Below are 20100 nucleotides of genomic sequence, written 5' to 3' on the forward strand. Positions count from 1 at the left end.
GTTTCCTTCATATCAAAACTCTTAGACCTCTACGAATGTCAACAGTTTATTTCATCATATTTTTCTTGTCTGTTCTTTATTGGGCATACTGATGAACTCTGAATTCTTTGAGTAAGGGCATTTAAAGGAAAAATTAATGACAAATTAGGCTCAGTTAAGTCAAAAAATTTTCCCTGGACAATAAAAAGTTGGCTGTATATTGGGTTGAAGTTGAAAGATATCCAAATAGCTAACATCATGAGCTTCCTGACATGCTTTGTAGTCTGGATCAAGTTACCTTTCCTCTCTCTGTACCTCAATGTCTCCATCTATAAAATGAGATAATGCTACTACTTGATAGAGCTATTGTGAGAATTAAATGTGTTAATACCGTTTCCCCGAAAATAAGACCTAGCCGGACAATCAGCTCTAATGCGTATTTTGGAGCAAAAATTAATATAAGACCGGTCTTATTTTGCTGTAAGACCCGGTATAATATAATATAATATAATATAATATAATATAATATAATATAATATAATATAATATAATATAATATAATATAATATAATATAATATACCAGGTCTTATGTTAGTTTTTGCTCCAAAAGAGTCATTAGAGCTGATTGTCTGGCTAGGTCTTATTTTCGGGGAAACACGGTACATGTGAAGTAGTTAATGTGCAGCCAAGTACACAGTCAGAAATGTTAACTACGAATAGAAAACCAAGAAAGCGGAATCCACACTTCCAAAGGTAAACATTTAAGTTTTTCCCTCCTTTCTGAATTTGTAATTAACCATTTCTTTATCCCTATATTTATAGTTGTGTCTTCTAGATTCCTCATCTGTGGTTCCTGCTTGCTAATTTCCATAGTAATACCTACTGACTAATGATAGTTTGGGACTCAAATCTTACCTTCTCTGAGTCTCAAATTTTCCCATCTGTTAAAGAAAATAGTGTTGCCAACACATAGAGCTACTGAGTGTTTCAAAAGAGCTAATACCTAGGAAGGTCTTACTGTTGTGTTTGGAACATAGTAAGCATGTGAAAAATATCATCAGGACCATGTATGATTTTGTTATTTCACTGAATGGGAAAGCGTTCCCTGCCATTCCAACAAGGCTTGCGAAGTGAGGAGTTTAATCATAATAAAACAACACATTAAAGTCTGTTTTTGAAAAGAATTCTTGATAAGGAGATAAAGAAGGTTTCCAGATCCAATTCAAATGAATGTGTGTGGCAGCTTCCGCCGCACCAACATGTAATTCTCTAGGACACCAGAAGGGTGTTCGAGAATTCAACTCAATTCTGGGCACTATCTACCCAGAGATTGAATCAGATTTCACAGGTAGAGGGTTTAGTCCCACAAGACTGCCCTCCACTTCAGATTCCAGTCACAAGGCCAGGTAGTTACCTGTACTTCTGACCTACTGGCCATGATTCAGAGGATCCTAAGACCCCCTCCTTGGGTTCAATTAATTTCCTGAACAGCTCACAGAACTCAGGAAAACTCATTTACTCACTAGACTACTGATTTATTGTTAAGGGTAGTAAAGGCTATGAATCAATAGCTAGGTGAAGGGATACATAGGAACCAAGCTCAAGGAGCTTCTGTCCTTGGGGAGCTCAGGGCCCATCAAGGTGGCAAAGAGTTCAGGTTTTCCATTTTGGAAGCTCTCTGGAAAAAAGGCAAGGATCCGTCCTTTTGGGTTTTTATGGAGGCTTCCTTATGTAGTAATGGTTGACTAAGTCATTGGCCATTGATTCAACCTCAAGCTCCAATCCAGTCCCCGGAAATCGGGGTGGGACTGAAAGTTTCAATCCTCTAACCACAGAATGGCTCCCCTGACAACCAGCTCAGATCCTGTGGGGGTTTCCAAAAGTTCCTTTATCAACATAACAAAAGACACCTTGATCACTTAGGAAATTCCAAGCGTTTTGGGAGCACAGTGCCAGAAATGGGGATGAAGACCAAATAGTTATTTATTGTTATGAATCACAACATCATAGGAGGCCTCTGTATCTGTTTTCACTATTTCAGACATTTCTACAAGTGATCGGTGTGGTAGGCGTGGCGGTGGCCGTGATTCCTTGGATTGCAATACCCCTGGTTCCCCTTGGCATCATTTTCTTTGTTCTTCGTGGCTATTTCTTACAAACATCAAGAGATGTCAAACGCCTGGAATCTACAAGTGAGTACCGAGACTCTCGAGTTGGGATGGCATGCAAGCTAGCTTCGCTTCATGCCATAATAAAGGAGACCCCTGAAGTTCTACCGACTCCATATTTCAAAATTTCTCATGAAGTAAATATTAGTTAATTGAGTATTACAGCCACTGTCAGTGTGGCCTTTAAGGCAAATAGATCTAATGGGATGCCAGGTGCAGCTTTCAATTTAGCACAAGGAAGGAATGGAGGATGCATGTGGAATAATCCTCCACAGAACTCTGAGCACCATGAGTACAGGGACCGTTTTTGTCCTGTTCATAGCGTGCTTCCTAATACAGAACAGGAAAGCAATAAACAGTTTTCTGAGCTATAGAATATTTCACCATGTTTTAACTCATAAAGAAGGAAAATAGAGAATTTTTCTACCCGAGTATACTAGAAATGACAAAAGGAAAGAAAAGGTTAGAGAAAGGAAAGGAGGTGTCAGAAAATGTACTCACAGGACAGAAGGGATACATTTGAAAAATGTATTACTTTTACATACTCAAAAAATGGCAAATAAGTTGTGATTGTTAAATGTTTTGAAAAGATAAGCACTGTTATTTTCAGTTTCGCTCTTTATTATCACCAGTATTTGGGATAGTGCCATACTGTTTGAGGTTTTCTTTCCCCCTGGGCTGTTCATATAAATGATTGCTAAAAATAATCCCCTTAGGAGGACACAGGAGAGGGATCGGTTTAGTATGCGTTTAGTCTATTACTCTATTCAGCTTTCTAGTTTTGGAATAATGGAGAAAGCATTTTAAGATTAATCATTCTATTCTACAGGTAATCATAGAGGATGGAATCATTCCGAGCTTATCTCATTAATGCACAAACATATTTCATGAATTGTTAAAACAAAAAGTTATAAGGAAAACAGATTTTTTAATTTTTTAAAAAGAATACAAGGATGATAGCCAAAACGTAAAGAAGGAAGATATTTGTATCCAAAACCTGAACTATGGATAGTTACTGCTTTCTGGGAGCCAAGCTAAGGAGAGAAACTATGATTTCCATGGTTTTCCCTATCTACCACGTGGAAAAATACAGGTTCATCAGGATAAAGGATTTTTTTTGTTCTGGCAAATGTGTGTTTGTTTTGTTTTTTGTTTTTAAATAATAATCTCTGGAGTGGCATTTATCCTAAGTATTTGCATAAAGGTTAGTGGGTGACAGTTTCATAAAAGGTACAGAAAAAATTTTCAGTTGTCAAGAGAACCAGTTAAACCACTGTGAGGTTTGGTTTTCTGAGGTGTTTCTATGGGATGTGGAGCATGTTGACGTGTTATGATGACAGGACTTGGAGAAGGCAGAATAAGTGATAAGCCCCAACCAGTCTTTTGTGTAGACAAAGCTTCAGACGTTTTATGATTTGAGGCCACTCATGAAATGGAGTCATTCAACCATCTTGTTGCAAAGGTATAGTCAACAAAGGGTTGTGTTCTAGAAGAGGTCGACAGAGATTTCTTCCTGGGGCATGGGCCACTTCCCATCCATGTGGAAGTGGAGAGAAGGGGACCCCCTGAGACGTTTTTCAAGCAGCATTTTAGGATTTTCTCATTGTTTGATCTGGAGACTTTGAGAACTTTGACATGGTCCTTTGTGGAATAGTTGGGTTTTCCTGCATCTCAGTAGGCTGAGACAGTAAGTTAAATCTGGAAGCTCCCTCCTCCACACCCCCAGATAATCAAATGTGGTGGCCAATTGACTAGAACTGTTTATTGTTATGTATCTGGGTGGTCTGGGCCATAAATAACAATTCCACTGTTTCCTCTAAACAGTGATTGAGAATACCTCTTGAGGCTACTGCTGGAATCACCAGCAAAAAGAAAGACACCTAATAGCCATGGCTAGAAGACATAAACCTGCTTCATCCTTGTGCTTTGAAGTACTACTGAAGTCCCAAGGTTTATTTTCAGATCATACAGCCTAGCTGCCTCTCAAACTTTAGGCTTACATTTAAGCCATCTTAATGAAAAATCTGTAGTGGATCATAATGGTTTTGTATTTTTGCAAAATGAGTGTAGCGACACTCAGTCATAGAGAAGTGCATAAAACCAGGATGGCATTTGGTTGTATTTCTCTAGCCAACTCTATTCATTTGGCAGTGTATGAATTATGAAGCCGTATCCAAATTCTGTCTGTAAGAGCTCTGTGATCAAGATGTACTTAAGATGTACAATAATGGGGTAAGGCTATTGAATATTAGCTGATTTTAGGGTTTTCTAAAGATACAAAATCTGGAGAAAAATGCATTTAGTCACACAGGGGCATCTTTAACCCCTGATTATTCTCTGTCTGAGATACTGGCTTGTCATTAAAAGCACAGCCTTGGGAATAAACCAGAGTTGGGTCTGACACTCAGCTCTACCACTTACTCGTGTTAATTTACTTAATCTTGGGCAATGCTCTTAAATCTCTCAGTCTGTTTTTCCCTCTGTCAAGGATATAATATACCTGCCCTCTGGGTTTCTTGTGAGGATTTCTTCAATTGATGCTTGAAAAGTGTTTGCGAGCACTAGACCCTTGACCACGAGGCATTTAAGAACATAATAACACCTAGCAGGCCTTGCAGAGCATTAATGATAACCTGTAGCAAGACTGTCAACCCAGGGGCTTTCCAGTTCTCTGCCCTTCCCCTCCCCAGGGAAGAGTCGCCGTCCTCGGCGGGTATGTTACGAAGAGTCCTCAGGGTCATGGAAAACACACCTGCCAATCTTGTGTAATGTAGGGTTACATTCGTCTGTGACTGCTGACTAACGCCTGTTAACGGCTGTTGCATAGGCCTACTTCAGGATAGCCAGCCCAGTCTGTGGGAAAGGATATTACATTGGTTAGGATAATACTGGAGCCTTGGCATTCCCTCTCCCTTTTGTACTAGTTAATTTTATTTACAGACCCTCCAATTCACTCCTCCTGGCATCCCACTCAGCCCTAAGTGGAGTGCGAAAGAAACAGGATAGCTTTCCACAGGTCCAGATTCCTGCTATACTGCTATAGCTCTTGGGTATGAGGTAAAGTAGGTGATATGTTCTTTGGGTGCCCTGGTGTTCAAGGCTGGATGGCAGACACCTGATTTCTAAAGTTGACCCTGCCAGATAATCAGCTGCCATTTTGCTTTTCTGATGAAGGAAGCAAGTGCAGATGTCCAAGATGAAGAATTTCATTCAAAGACTCTCCTTGGGTGAACAGCACATCTACTTTTTTCTCAGAAGAATTGCCTGTGATGAAATATTTTGTCACATTTGCTCTGGACATGAGAGCATGGTTCTAGTGAGTTTTCTGCACTATCTGGAGCTGGACTCTTAGCACTATCTGGATAGAATAATAGGCCCTGGAATTCTCCTGGACCGTCCCTACAGACCCCCAGTATCCAGATTGACTACGCTCTGGGGACAGGCTGGGAGGTCTGCTGGGGAGTGCAGAAAAGGCCTTATACAGAGCTCCCGGTCTTTCGTATTTGAAGCATGAGTTCAGTCTGTGTTCATATTGCTGTCCTTACAGTACAAAGTCAAAGGAAACTAAAATAAATACAAGGTAAAGATGACTCAATATAATGAAGAGGGAGAACAGTAAAGATGCTACGGTAAAATCGCAAACATCCAACTGGTTGGTCAGACCATCCCAGAATCACTTATGGCTCTTTGCTTAAATAGGATACAAGGGAAAATGTTATTAGATCATGTCCCAGTTCAGAGGTTTTCTTTTTTCCCTAAAGCACTATCCCAGGTGAGGGTCCCTAATGGTTAATGGCCCCAGTTAGAAAAAAGCCCCAAGGCTGAGTGGATATTCAGCTGGCCCGCAGCCAGGCTGTCCTCCCACAGCCCAGGGCTTCCCACCTTCTCTGAACCCGTCACACATGGAAGCCTACTCCTTTCCTGCTTGTAGAACTGTGACTATTAAGCATAAGAGGAGGTTCTGTGTCTGCACATTTGTCCCCCAGGATCCCTCCTACACACACACACACACACACGTACGCACGTGCACCGCACTCACACACATACACACGCACAGTCCCACATAACATCAGTATTGACTGAACTGACACACAGATAGGTATTCAGATGTCAGACTAGAGAGTCATGCCCTGAATATCAGTTTGAGTTTTTCCCTTGACTCTTTTTCCCCGTCATTATATAAAATCTCTGCAGTCTCCTGTAAGATAAGTGATCTTAATATCCCCTAAACACCCAGGTTTTACTAACTGGTCTTCTCTAGGAGATTTGCAGGTAACAAAATGATAAGTCAGTACTTCTGATAAAGCACAGATTATTACTTATTCCAGACAGAGGTCACAGGCTCACGATCTGCCTCTGACAATAGCTAGTTACAGTCTTATTCATGGTGGGGAATGAATGAAAACTGTAAGGGATCATCCCTGCCCAGCAGCATGCAGTCCGTGTGACCCCCAGTGTGCAAGAGGCAGACCCTGGCACTCAGACACAGTGTGCTCGGAGAAGGCAGAGGGAAACCAGTGGCCAGTCATGTGGCATCAGTCCCCAAACCAATGTAAAATTACTCAAAAGAGAATGGCTACTAAGACCGCAGTCAGATTCTGAAAGGACGATGTCCTTGTCACATGCCATAGTGACTTCCAAACACCAGGACAAGCAGCGAGCAGGGCAGTTATAAAATTATGCCTCTGGCTCCTGGTGCTGGAATTAAGACTATTCAGAGACACCTTGGTGATGCAGGTCCTGTGGGCACCAGGGGAGTGTAATGCCCAGGTGTGCACTGACCCATACAGAAAGTTTAATTCCCCAACAGGCACAGGTAGGTTTCTCAGGATGCAGGGAGATAGCTGACTGCCCATTCACCTTATTTACCATGCACCTGTCCTGTGCCCGGCACTGTTCCAGTTTGGGGGGATATGCTACTGACTTTATGCCAACCCTTAAGAAATTAATAATCTAAGATGCAGACAAACACCATCTTAGTGGTGTCTACCAGTAGATCGCTTATCATGATTCAGTGTGGTGAGTGCTCTAACACAATTAAATTTAAAAACGCTACTGACTCAAAAATTAGCAATACTTTCTACCAGGAGGGATGTGAGGGAAGAATATGGAGAGAGGCCATGTTGAGGAAGACCTTGATGAACGAGTTAGTAAAGAAAAAAATCTAAATCTAGCTATGGTTTGAATGTGGTCAAAGATAGGTTCAAAGAGAAGCTTTTATTTCCAGGTCATGAAAGTGAAGCATGGGGTTATCAGGAGTTTGAGGGTTGACATAGAGAGACCTCTCCAGGAGGGACATAGTCCCTTCTCGCCCAGGTAACCCACTGGGAAGTTCTGGGTGTGCTGTTTGGTGGATGTGTAACCACAGGGCACAGGAGGCTTTTTTTTTTTTTTTTTTTTCATCCAGTCTCACTGACTTTCTCTGTCATTTGTTTTTCTCTGCTTCCCCAGCACGGAGCCCAGTGTTTTCCCACCTATCGTCTTCTCTCCAGGGACTCTGGACCATCCGGGCGTACAAAACTGAAGAGAGATTTCAGGAACTGTTTGATGCCCACCAGGATTTGCATTCAGGTCTGTAAGTTTCTGGAAACAATTTCAAAGGATGGGATAGGCTACTTGCTTGACCTCCCTGTCAGGTGGCCTTGTTGGCTGGCACCTCTTCTGTTTCCCCCTCAGGCCCAGCCCCACCTCCTGTCTGCACCCCCTTTCTCTCCCCCTTCCTTTTCCCCTTCCCCTTCCCCTTGGCCATGAGTCCTCTCAGCTTCCTCTCAGCTCTCCTCTTCCCCAGTCACACCACTGCTTTTCTCCCCCGACTGGTTTGCGTTGTCCTTCCAGCACCATGCCCTGTGGCTTTCCCTTCCTTTAGGGCAGGGCTCAGCAAACTTATTTGTAAAGGTCCAGAGAGTAAATATTTCATGTTTTGTGCACCATACTGTCTCTGTTGCAACTACTAAACGTTGTCGACATAGCATGAATGCAGGCAAAGATAATACATCAGCAAATGGCAGCAGCTGTGTTCCAGTCCAACTTTGTTTACTAAAATTGGTGATGGTCCATTCTTGGCCCACAGGACGTAGTTTGCCAGCTCTTTTTTCAGAGCATGCAGGGTGCCGGAAGTGACTGAGGAAGTCAAATTCCTGATTATCAGGTTTGCCACCCATTTGATGTATACTATTCTTTGTGTCAGTGAAGCTTTTCCTATGTAGAAATTTCAGAATTTACTCTAAGTCTGCAAAGTCCTGACCCATCTTTCCAGTCGCCATTGTATTTTGAAGATAAAGTTTCACTTTGAAAGCTACATGGAGATCCTTTTAGCGAGATGGTCATTTAGACACAGGCTTCTAAGGAATAAACATTGTACAGGGCCTTATAGTAAATATGGAGGGTGCTGGAAACAAACTAGGAACTACACGCTCAGCTCCTGGAGAACGGGGTATAGTCAGCCATATGACAGGATGAGCTTCACACTGAGACAGCACCGCGCGAAATGCACTGATGAGACCATGTTTCCATGTTCTGTGGTTTGATCGCATTTCAGTTTTTAAGTTGTGGGTTGAATTTTTCAGTGCATGCTTCTCATAAAGCCACTGTCCTGATTCACACTTAGCTTTCTGGAATCTTCAGATTCCCTGGATGTGCAACTTTGCTGTCCTACTTTGTGTAAAAATCTTCTGTAACTCAACTGAGCAAAACGCTCCCCCTTGTTCAAAGCAGTTAACGTGGTTTTTCTACTTATTCACTGTGCTTATTATGGTTCACAAATCCAGAGGCTTGGTTCTTGTTTTTGACGACGTCCCGATGGTTCGCCTTACGTCTGGATGCCATCTGTGCCATCTTTGTCATTGTTGTTGCCTTTGGGTCCCTGATTCTGGCACAAAGTAAGTACAGATGTGAAAAACTATTTGTGGTATGATTACAATTTATAGCTGCATTTACAATTTTTTAAATTAAACTCTTGCCACCTTGTCTAAATCACAGACTGTTTGGTTCTCATGAATTGTATTAAAGCGCTTGCAGCATGTCAGGTTGGGTCAGACCCCGCAATGTGGCCCACGTACAGGAGTCATTTGGGTCTGGATGAGTTCCTTTCATCTTTCTTGAATGGGTTGGGACCTATGCAAATGCAGCAAGCTGACCTTCTGAACATTCTGGTAGTGTCTGATATGGTGAGCAGAGGACAAATTTACTACTGATCATTTTGTCCAGCTTAAGGGTTTAGGTTTTGGTGCCTGGTGCACTGGGTTGAGAAAGATTCTCAGCAGGAAAGAATGTTATCTTCACTGCCACGTGAGCAGGTGTTGGTGTGTATGGCATGAACTCACCATCCCTAACTATTCCTTAGTGACAACACCAAATCACAATATTTAATAATGGAACAGTGAGAGTGGGAGTTTAGTAAAGCACTGGCTTTTAGTACCCATTGCCTTGTTTTTAGTCATTTTTACCTGTAGTTGCATTGGCTGTAGAAAGTGAAATTACATAATGGTCCTTGAAACCATAATGATGAAAGTCTAAGTAATGACTTACTCATCTATAATACTGCCAAGTGTATGTCAATCCTGTTGGGGTTAATAAACTCATTTAATAGTCTTTCTGAATTCATAGTGTGTGTTTTGGTTGTGTGTGTGTGTGTGTGTGTGTGTATCAATTATGGTGTCAATCAATAGATAGTAAAAAGTATAACTATTACTATAATTATATGCAAAGTGTTTAAATGTTATAAAGGAATCTTGGTAAAGTGACAGAAGAAGCCAGGCTCGGGGTTAAGAATGGAACTGACTTTCTTCGTCTTCTTTTTCCTCATGTAGCTTTGAATGCTGGACAGGTTGGCCTGGCATTGTCCTACGCCCTTACCCTCATGGGGATGTTCCAGTGGTGTGTTAGGCAAAGTGCTGAAGTTGAGAATATGGTAATGTTTATCTTAACATTCTTAGCCTTTTCAAGTCTCCTTGCCATTAAATAGCATAAAAGTACTTCTTATGTAAAATATTAAAACTGTTATTTTTACATCGTAGCTAACAGAGCTTTTTAGATCCTTCTTCCATCTGTTTAAAGTTAATGTAAAATCAAATATATACATCTTTTTCTCAGTCTTATGTATGCTATGTCAGCAGGTTTTATATTCATCACAAGCTGTCTTCAAATGTAATAAATGTCTCTGTAGGAGGGAGGTTCTGAAATCCTGGAGAGGATATAAGCTCATTTTTTAGAGGCCTCTTTATTTTTGTTTTTTAATGGTTAATTCCTTGTTCCTGGTAAAAAAAAAAAAAAAAAATTAGTATTTTGAGGTTGTTTGTTTAATTAATAAGGATCCTCTCATTTTATTATTTATTCTTGTATGTATTGAACACCTGAATTTGCTGGTGTCCCTTCTTTCTGGTACGATAAGCTCCCTCTCGGAATGTGCTAGTTAGAGACGTGGAATTATAGCTGTTTAGGAGGGCTTGGTCAATATGTAAGTTATCTCCTCTTTTGAATATTTGCACCTTCTCCTAAAGGTAAAAAACCAATAAACGGAAAATCTTTTAATCTTACTCTCCTAATAGAGCAGAAAGTGATTGTTAAAAGGAGGTTTGATGACCATTCAGTTTAATTCTCCTGTAACAGATGACCCTTATGCAGCATAAATTACTGATTGGTGGCTGCAGTATTCTTTTATTTGACAAAATTCTCTAATTTTTTATGCGTGGAAAGTGGATAAATTAAATCTTAGCATCCATTTCTCCAGCTCTTTTAGTTTTAATTCAATCTTGAGGGAAGTAGCCATAAGTAAAAGTGTCTCAAGACGATGACCAAGTTTGTAAACCAACAAAATCTTCATTAAACTCCTACTTCTCTCCTTTGGGGATGTTAAGACCTGACATGTCCTTAACCAACCAGGTACAAAAGCAGGACGTTTCATGTATTATCTCTTAACATCCATAAACAAAACCCTCCGTTCCTAACCCATGCAATATCATATGTCTTTCAGATGATTTCAGTAGAAAGGGTGATGGAATACACAGACCTGGAGAAGGAAGCTCCTTGGGAATACCCAAAACGCCCACCGCCGGCCTGGCCCCACGAAGGAGTGATTGTTTTTGACAATGTGAACTTCACGTACAGTTTAGACGGGCCTCTGGTATTAAAACACCTGACAGCGCTCATTAAATCAAGAGAAAAGGTGTGTTGAAATGCTCATGCCTCTCTAAAATTTCAGCTAAAGATTCAGTGCCACATCTGCTTGCGAGCTTCCTTGTGACTGTGTCAAAGGGACTCTTTGTTCCTCTGCAAATACAAATTAGATCCGTGGTAATAGGTACGTCTCTTGGAAACTGACCATGAATGTGGATACCAACGTTTCTTTCCTCCTGTTGTGAGCTGCGTCATGGTGCTTGGTGAGCCCTGGGTCGCAGGGCTGGAACTTGACCTCACTCAGGATACTCAATCCAACATCTAATTTTTCATGCCTAAGTGTTGGAAGTCAGCTCTGGCCCCTTGTCACTAACTCTCCAATACCGAGGAGTCTTACTTTCTTTGTGTTTCTCTAATCCTTCGCTTCCTCCCCATGGCGCCCTCCATCTGCAAACCTCCTCCATCCCTTGGCCCATGCCGGAGACTTGCCCTCTTCTAACCTATACTTTGCTGTTCTTCTCCTGCCCTCCTACCTGTACACTGCTTCTTTCTGAAACACAGATCTGATCCTTAGGGACTCCCTGCTAGCTCCTGGGCTGGGAGAGCTGCTGCTGGAACCATAGCGAGGCCTCATATCCCCTCCAGCAGGGGCTGTGTGGCCAGTTCTCAGCCACCAGAGAAGACTCCGGCATCCATGACCCAGCCAGGGCTCAGGAACCAGAGCTCACAGCTGGAGGCAGTAAAGGGCCCAGAGACTCACTCAAAGTCAATGAAAGGAATGCAAGGGTGCAGAGCGTGAAGCACGAGGGAGACTGACAAGAGCTTTGTGACCTAGTCTTGCCAGTGTATAATTCCACTTGGGGCCCTCAGCTGGGACCAGAGCAGGCCCTTGAAGAGTGACTAAACTATAACAGAGGAGACTATAGGAAGCTCTTCTCCCACCTACCTCTCCAGCCTCAATTCTAAAATGTAACAACCCCTACACCCAAAGTATCCTGTTCTTCCAGCTCCCAGCAAGCACACTGCCCCTTTACCTCAGAGACACTTCACTTTCATTGTGTGGCTGGAGAAAGCTTCCTTGTTTTCAGAGTCAACGCCCTCTGTGAGACTAAGTTCTTCCAAAGCATCTTATATATACTTTTAAGACAGGATTTATATTACACGTATGTTCATAGCAGGAATAGTCACAGTGGCCAAAAATTGGAAGCAGCCCAAGTGTCCATCAAACGATGAATGAATAAACAAAATGTGGCACAGCCATACAATGGAATATTATTCAGCCTTAAAAATGAAAGAAATTCTGACACATAGATGATACCTTGAGGACATTATGCTAAATAAAATAATCCAGGCACAAAAGGACAAATGCTATATGATTCCACTTATAAGGGGTTACTAGAATAGTCAGATTCATAGAGACAGGAAGTATTAGGTTGGTGCAAAAGGAATTGTGGTTTAAAGTGTTAAAAATAACTGCAAAAACCGCAATTCCTTTTGCAGCAACCTAATAGAATGTGGTTGCCAGGGGCTGGGAGTGCCAATGAATGGGGAGTTAGTGTTTAATGGGTAGAGTTTTGTGTTGCAAAGCAAAAAGAATTCTGGAGGTTTCTTGTACCAGAATGTGGATGTACTTAACACTATTGAACTGTACACTTAAAAATTGGTTAAGTTGGTAAATTTTATGTTATGTGTATTTTGCCACACTTAAAGAATAAAAGCTAGCACTTGTGGCATGCTTTGTAATTTTGGGTCTGTATCTAACAGTCCCCTGAGCCTTCTTAAGGTCAGGGAGCGTTTATTTTTGTTTTTGTTCCCCCAGAAAATGGCATATTGAAGGGCACACAGGGTGCTGGGAGAGTGAGTGAGTAATATGCAGGTATGAAGCAACCAGTGACAAAACATACACACAAGACAACTCCTGTAAACAACCCATTACCTAGATGTGTTAACTACGTTAAGAACTGGTCTTTTAAGCTCTCTTTTCACCACAGACCCATTTAGTGGACTATAGCCATAATTTAATGAATGATACCCTTGTGACATGAAAGAATAAATGTTCAACTTAGTGCCCAAATGATACCCATGGAGCAGCTTTAGTGAGTCATGTGGCAAAAGCTGGCTCCTAATTATTTCCAGTTTTATTGAAGGTCGGGAAGAAGGTGAGGGCTGCTGTGTCGGGAAAACATGAACTGCAGCTCTTGATGAAATTCTGTCCCTGTGAGCACTGTACGGGCTGTTTCTTGACTGTCAGATAATATGTCTGTCACATTTCACATTCTAAACATAATTCTGTTAATTTGTACACGTTAAATTTCCCTTGAAACCATAAAATATGAATTATCTACGAAACTGATGTACAACTTAGAAACATAACAGATTTGTATTCTTCAATCTTGAAACCCCCCAGGGCATATAGGATTATCTGAGATTCTAAAAGGTTTGAGGAAAAATTGAATTTGAAGACTGAATTATGGTAACTTCAATAACTTAACTTTTGATTTGTATCTTGGCCCACTCACAGTATCACCTTTAGTTTCATTTATGTATTCAGAGATTGTATTCAGACAGTGTAGTCATGAAATGATTTCACTCTGCCTGTGGAGACCCCAGGTTTCATCTCCTCCGTACCTGTGCCAGCTCCCGTGATTCCGGGACACCCCTTCGGTCTTGGATTTGATAGAGAGGCTGTGAGGGGGAGGATATGGAAATGTACCAACACAGCAGAAATGGTGTTTTATTCTCTTTCATTTATTTCCTCTGTGTCCAGATTCCTGGAAGTTATAGTAAACAAAATCTAATAGGTACTAAGCAGGATACTAATTCATAGAAGAAATACCCAGTAAAAATAAAGAACCAAAATGAGGTAAAAAGTACCTTTGGCTTTCTGGTTAGATTCTAAACACTGGCTGCATTTTTCATTTAGATGATTTTGTGGTTGATTTAATCATTTTAGAAGAGTACTGGGCCATTTTAAAGCATGTTCCAGCTTTAGAGGTAGATTGATTTTGGTTTATCATTATTTTTTTCTTGCTCAGAGCTATTACTTGGATAATACATTTTTATAGATGTGTACTAGACCTTGCTATAATGTGCAAAAATATTAGTTTCCCACATTTTCTCCTTTTTTACATAATACTTTCTTAGAAATCCCTCCCCTCACTACCAGATTGTTTTGCTTCCCTTGCCGGCTTTCTAATTCTCTACTGCTCAAACTGGTGCCAGGGCCAGCAGCACCTCTGTCACCTGGGAGCTTCTTAGAGTACAGGATCTCAAGCCCCCAGACCTCTTGACTCAGAATCACACTGGAACAATACCCTCTGGTAAAGTTATCTCTCCCGTAGGCAGTTTTTCATGACTGATAACCCATGATTTCCAAGAAATGTCCTTTGATAATTTGAAATTGAGCTCATGAATTAACCCAACCCCTACGACTGAGCATGATGCTCTAGAAAGTTCTTTGCCATTTATCACCCTACAGATTTATTTACTTTTATGTTCTTCAAATCGTGAATTTATATTTTAATCTAATTGTGTGTGATCCCAACTTTCTTTTCAATATAGTCTATCTTTATTACGGGCATCTTGTTGTTCAGCCTTCCCCATACCAGTCTCTTGCAGGAACTAGAGGTATTTCACCATCTGCTGGGCTGGGCCCCGCCTGGACCAGGAGGCAGAGACAACCAAGCATAGCAATGTACTTGAGGCCTTTTCTCACCTGATGGCATCAAAAATTAGTCTCACTGCCCCAAGCTGGGTACTATGTCTGTCTGGCCTGTTTCCCAGGTACTGTGTGCCCCAAGTGGCTGCAGGTTTCTCTCCTAGCCCCAGCTGTGAGTGCTATTTATTCCTGTTAATAGCTAGCCCACCTGACCTTGGGTACCCTCTTTGCTCAGAGATGTCTGCTGTCTAGTCCCACCCACCACATTATACTCACCCATATCCATATTATGCTTTAACTACCTGGCAATAAGATTCATATGGTAGACCAGTTCTTTAACTATAGCTACACCTCTCCTCACTTTCTCTAGCTAGACAGAAGGACATAATAAGGTGTCACATCATCCAAGTGATAAGGAGGCCATGAGCAGAATGGATAAGAAACAGATAGACCTGGGTTTGAGTCTCATCCTGCTACTTCTGGGCTCTATTATTTCGGGCAGGCTAATTAATCTTACTAAGCCTTGCTCTCCTATCTTGCAAAATGGAAGTAATAAGATGTAACCTCTAGGGTTATTGTACAACTTTAACAAGATAAAACATGAAAAGTACCTAGCATTGAGACCTGGACAGAGTAAATGTTTAGAAAAAGATAGCTATCGTGATCATGGGCTGTAAAATGATCATAACCTCTTACACTGCATAAATTATTGTCTGCCCCATGAACATGAGGAGTTGGCTATTTACAATTGTATTTATGGTTATAGAATCCATCTGCCACGTCTGTCTTTCCAGCTTACTGTATACCTAAACAATATGTAATAGATTTTCCATAAACTTCTCCAGGCTGCGATAGACGCCTCAACTCTCTATGAAATGCCTCTTTTGTGCAGGACACCACAGGTAATACACATAATACAAAGGTGAATCTAATACAGATCCTGTTGTCAACACATACAGTCCAGTAGAAGCAACGAGGTAGTATAAAAATGGCTACTATATAAGAAAGAAGGAGGTCACAATTTTTACGGAAGTTTAGAAAAATGTTTTAACATCTGTTGGGGTGGGAGAAGTCCATATGAGGGGACAGGTAGAGCATTTCTGAACAATTAGGCATTCGAGACAGACTTTGTGATAGGATTTCAGCAGGTAGAAATGCACGTGAGAGGCATTCCAGGTGCTGGGATCAAAATAAGCAACTGCACTATGCCTTGATTCAATGAATGAAGAATTGGGTACCTGCAGAGCCCACAGGGAAATGAACTGCCAGGTTTATAACACACATTTTCATGCTTGATCCTCACCACTAGCTAGTCATCCCAAGCAAGTGGATTCGTGGAGATTAAGAATGGAGAGAGATGTGAGTTGGGGCAGTTTTGTAGAAAAGACTTCCCAGGGCACGAGCAGGCATAGAGCTGTCCTTCGGGAGTTTGATCTGAGAAGTGAGTGGGAAGATGCGAGAGCCAGGAAGCCACTAGCTAGTGCATACTCCTAGCAGCACGTCATGGGGAAAGTGATTCCACTTTTTGGAATCAAACCGATGGCGATTAAAACAAAGTTATAACACCCAGGTTTGTGAATGTGCAAGGAAATGGGTGGGAGTAGAAATTGATGGCATATTTCTGGAGGGTAGTTTGGCAGTACTTAACAGCCTCCTTTGAAAATGTTTGTACCTGTTTCTCAGCAATTCCACATCTAAGAATTTATCTTAAGGAAATAATTAAGGTTGTTTTCAGAGACTTCAAGGATATTTAGCAGAGTTATTTATAATAGCAAAATATCTACAAATAGGGGGTTTGTTAAATAAGTGATCACATATTGTAATATTACATAGCCATTAAAATAAATGTTTTTATGAAATAGTAAATGAAATCAGATTATAACTATATTCATATTAATCCCATTTTGTTTAAATATATGAGCTAGTACGTTTAAGAAAACACACACGCGCTAGTGCGCGCACGCCAGAAAGAAAATACATCCACATTTCAAGACTGATTTTATCAGAGTGCTGGAGTTACTGCTAGTATTTATTTACTTTTCAAATTTGCGTGTCCTGATTATGATTAAGAAAAGGGTATGTGTTGTTTTTTAAAAGGTAATGCATCCTTGCACAGGCGCGATGACTATGGGCATTAAAATGAGGGGATTGGGTCGTGAAACATTGCAAAAGTAGACTCTTCAGTGCCATGCTAGAGTTGGAAAAGGCTTGATAAAGTGAATGCTTTGAGCCCGTGAGCCTGGCAAAGAAGTTATGAGATTAAAGTGGGAGAATCAGAAAAAGCAGCTGTTGTGAGTGGGGCATTGGATAATGGTTATGTTGAATTTGACGTCTGAAGAGAGATTCAGGTGCAAATGTCTAACACGTTGGTGTGGTTGTCAGAGGCCAACCTTGGCCTTGTTGGGAAAACATAAAGGGGCAGTTGCAGAGTAGCTAAAATGAAAGTATCTCAAAGTGTCTCTTTGGTGTTATGAATGTAAACTTACTGATATTGATGATATTCTCCATGGGCAGCTAGTAAAAACCATCGGCAAACTGTGAAAAACTCAGACTATAGTTTTGCTGACTGAACAGCAGAGAGAAATAGAGCCAGGTTTTCTCTGGGTTGGCTTTTTCTTATTATCCTCACTTGACTTTGGAGCTCACAGTCTTGTGGTCGTGAGCAGCTCTCAGTCCTTCCTGCCATATACTAGCCATTTACCCAAAGTCTACAAATGCTCCAGTTTGCCAGATGGATCAGTTTCAATAGCGCTGATAGCAAGGGAATATCCACACATTCTCAGAGACATGGCTCTTGCCTGTGTCTTGCTGTGTGTTGATTTACATATGAGAACACCCAGAAATACATCGAAACACACCTGAGCCATGCATCTATGTACTAGGACCCACCTATATATAGAAAATGACCCACCTGTAAAATACAAATGAGGATTTACCATAAAGTACAAAATGGCTACAAAGATAATAAAATTAGCTAAAACCATTTTTCTCACATTTAATCTCTATAAAGATAAATTCTTTTTTTGAGAGAAAAAGATAGCTTCCCTCCCCACACAGATGTTGTTCCTAAGAGTGCTCCCTACAGAACTTGCTGAATGAAGCTCCTTCTCAAAGTGTGTTTCCCTGGGAAACCACCAGGGACAGAACTTAGATGAGGATATATATAAATTTGGGGAAGAAAGATTTCATACTTGATATGTTCTATTCTGTAAAATTAGAGGCAAGGTCAGTTCATAAGAGTAAGGAATGCATGCTAATCACTGCAGTGTTGTAGTGGTAGGAACGTTAAAAATAAATTTACAGCAATAGGTAAATAGCTGAGTAAATTCTGATGTGTCATTTGGACAAAATACAGCATTAAGAAAATGATGTATCAATATAGAAAAATGGTGATTTAGTGGGAATGAGGAGACCCAAATCTAGGAAAGAGGTTTGAAAATGGTTTACAATAGCTTCCGTGGAGCCAGGAAGGGAGCTTGCGAGGTCTGAGAAAAGGAATGCCAAGTAGCCTACAGATTCCACTCAGCTCGTCATGTGATTATTACCAGTAATTTTGACATGGACGTAGTGGTGAAGATGAAAAGCTAAATGAATACAGTAGGAAAAGCAATATAGTCAAGAGGGATTGTGTAGTTAAAGTGGTTCAGAGCTTAGACTCTAGAATCAAGGTCTTGGGTCAAATCCTGACACTACCACTTAAGAATTAAAGGCAGGGCTGGCGTCTTGGTGTGCAAAAAGTGCCATTGACAGAGTCCTGCTAAGAAGGGTCTGTGTTTAGTTTAAAAGCCCTGCTGACAGAATCTTGAAGTTCTTATTAATTTTATCTTTGAACTTGTGTTTTGTTAAGTCTGATGGGACAATGGAGCATGCTTGTGAACAGAGGATATTTGCCCTCCTGCATGTCCCTCATTACTTGCTGCCTCATTTGCATATAAGACAGATGAATTCTTTTTGAAATGCCATTGTGGATTTTACAGATGAAGCTTTAAAACTTTGGAGGTATTCAAATGAGAAAATATGTCAAGTTCCCACCATACAAGCAATGCTCAGAAAGGTTTAGTTGGTCTGTGTTTAAAGCCGTGAGTTTTTTAAATCTACTGAATTAATTTACAAAGGATTGAAAGCATGTCTTATGCCCCTCATTGATTCCAGATTCCTAAATAAAGATATCATCTCTTGGGAAGCTCCCATCAGGGAATTTTCAGTCGGGAAGCTCATTGGTTGGGGGGGAAAAAAAAAACCAGTTTCTGCATAGAGATTTAAATACACACAGCTAAAAACCAGTTTTTACAATACAGTCTCATTCTTGACCAGCATTTCACCTGATTATATTGATTCTTTGATCTTATTGTCAGTGCACTTAATTTCTCTCAGCTTTGGTTTTAATAACTAGACTGATACTTGACACATATCTTTCCCAAGGGGCAATTTATAACTATTAATTGGTTTGTAAAATGCCTTTTGAACTGCTCAGATGAAAGGCCCATATAAATAGCAAATATTACCTGTGTTGTTGTTTTTGTTGATCTCATTATGTATATTTTGGCTACTCACTACTGTCTTTTAAGATGCTGAGACCTGCATTTAGAGTTTTTAAGATGTTTCCTTTCAAGACAGAACAGAACCAGATATTTAATATACAGAAGTGATTTGGTTTCTCTACCAAATAGTAATTCCTCTTAAAAGATAGAACTCTGGGAACATGAATACTTGTTTATGTATACCACTATTGACTTGTTGACATCACTATACAATTATCCAAGAAATTCTCAATGTTCAAAATACCTAGACACAGGAATAAAGCTAATGCTAATTTAAAAGCTGACGTCTCATCAACAGAAGATGGCTGGCTTTTCACTGCCGGTAGATTGCGTCTCTATTTTTAACTCTTCTTTAGACCAGTGAATTTCAACCAGGGGCAGTTTGCCACCTGAAGGTACATTTGTCAATGTCTGACATTTTTGGTGACCACAATTTTGGGGGTGCTAAGGTGTCTGCTGGGTAGAACGCTGGGATACTGGTGAACATGGGTACAAGGCATAGGACGGACCTCAGACATACATAACAAAGAGTTGTTTGGCTCAAAATGTCAACAGTGTCAATGTTGCAAAACTCAGACTACGTTCAATATAGAACTTCCTTAATTCATCTTCAACAATCAAGGTTTCTCCTAGGATTGT

General features: G+C 40.7%; 1 protein-coding gene across 3 annotated transcripts in view; it reads left to right on the forward strand.

The window, feature by feature from the left end:
• Positions 1 to 20100, forward strand: part of ABCC4 (ATP binding cassette subfamily C member 4 (PEL blood group)) — a 246122-nt gene that overhangs the window by 185252 nt on the left and 40770 nt on the right. For all 3 annotated transcript variants that reach the window (XM_019737179.3, XM_074329431.2, XM_074329430.2), the window contains 5 exons: positions 2022 to 2172; positions 7600 to 7719; positions 8916 to 9026; positions 9957 to 10057; positions 11120 to 11311. In XM_019737179.3, coding sequence (XP_019592738.3) covers positions 2022 to 2172; positions 7600 to 7719; positions 8916 to 9026; positions 9957 to 10057; positions 11120 to 11311 — 675 coding nt within the window. The remainder of the gene's footprint in view (positions 1 to 2021; positions 2173 to 7599; positions 7720 to 8915; positions 9027 to 9956; positions 10058 to 11119; positions 11312 to 20100) is intronic.

The sequence above is a fragment of the Rhinolophus sinicus genome, chromosome 16, assembly GCF_057876585.1.
Source record: "Rhinolophus sinicus isolate RSI-liver-muscle chromosome 16, RSI-T2T, whole genome shotgun sequence".
Lineage (NCBI taxonomy): Eukaryota > Metazoa > Chordata > Mammalia > Chiroptera > Rhinolophidae > Rhinolophus > Rhinolophus sinicus.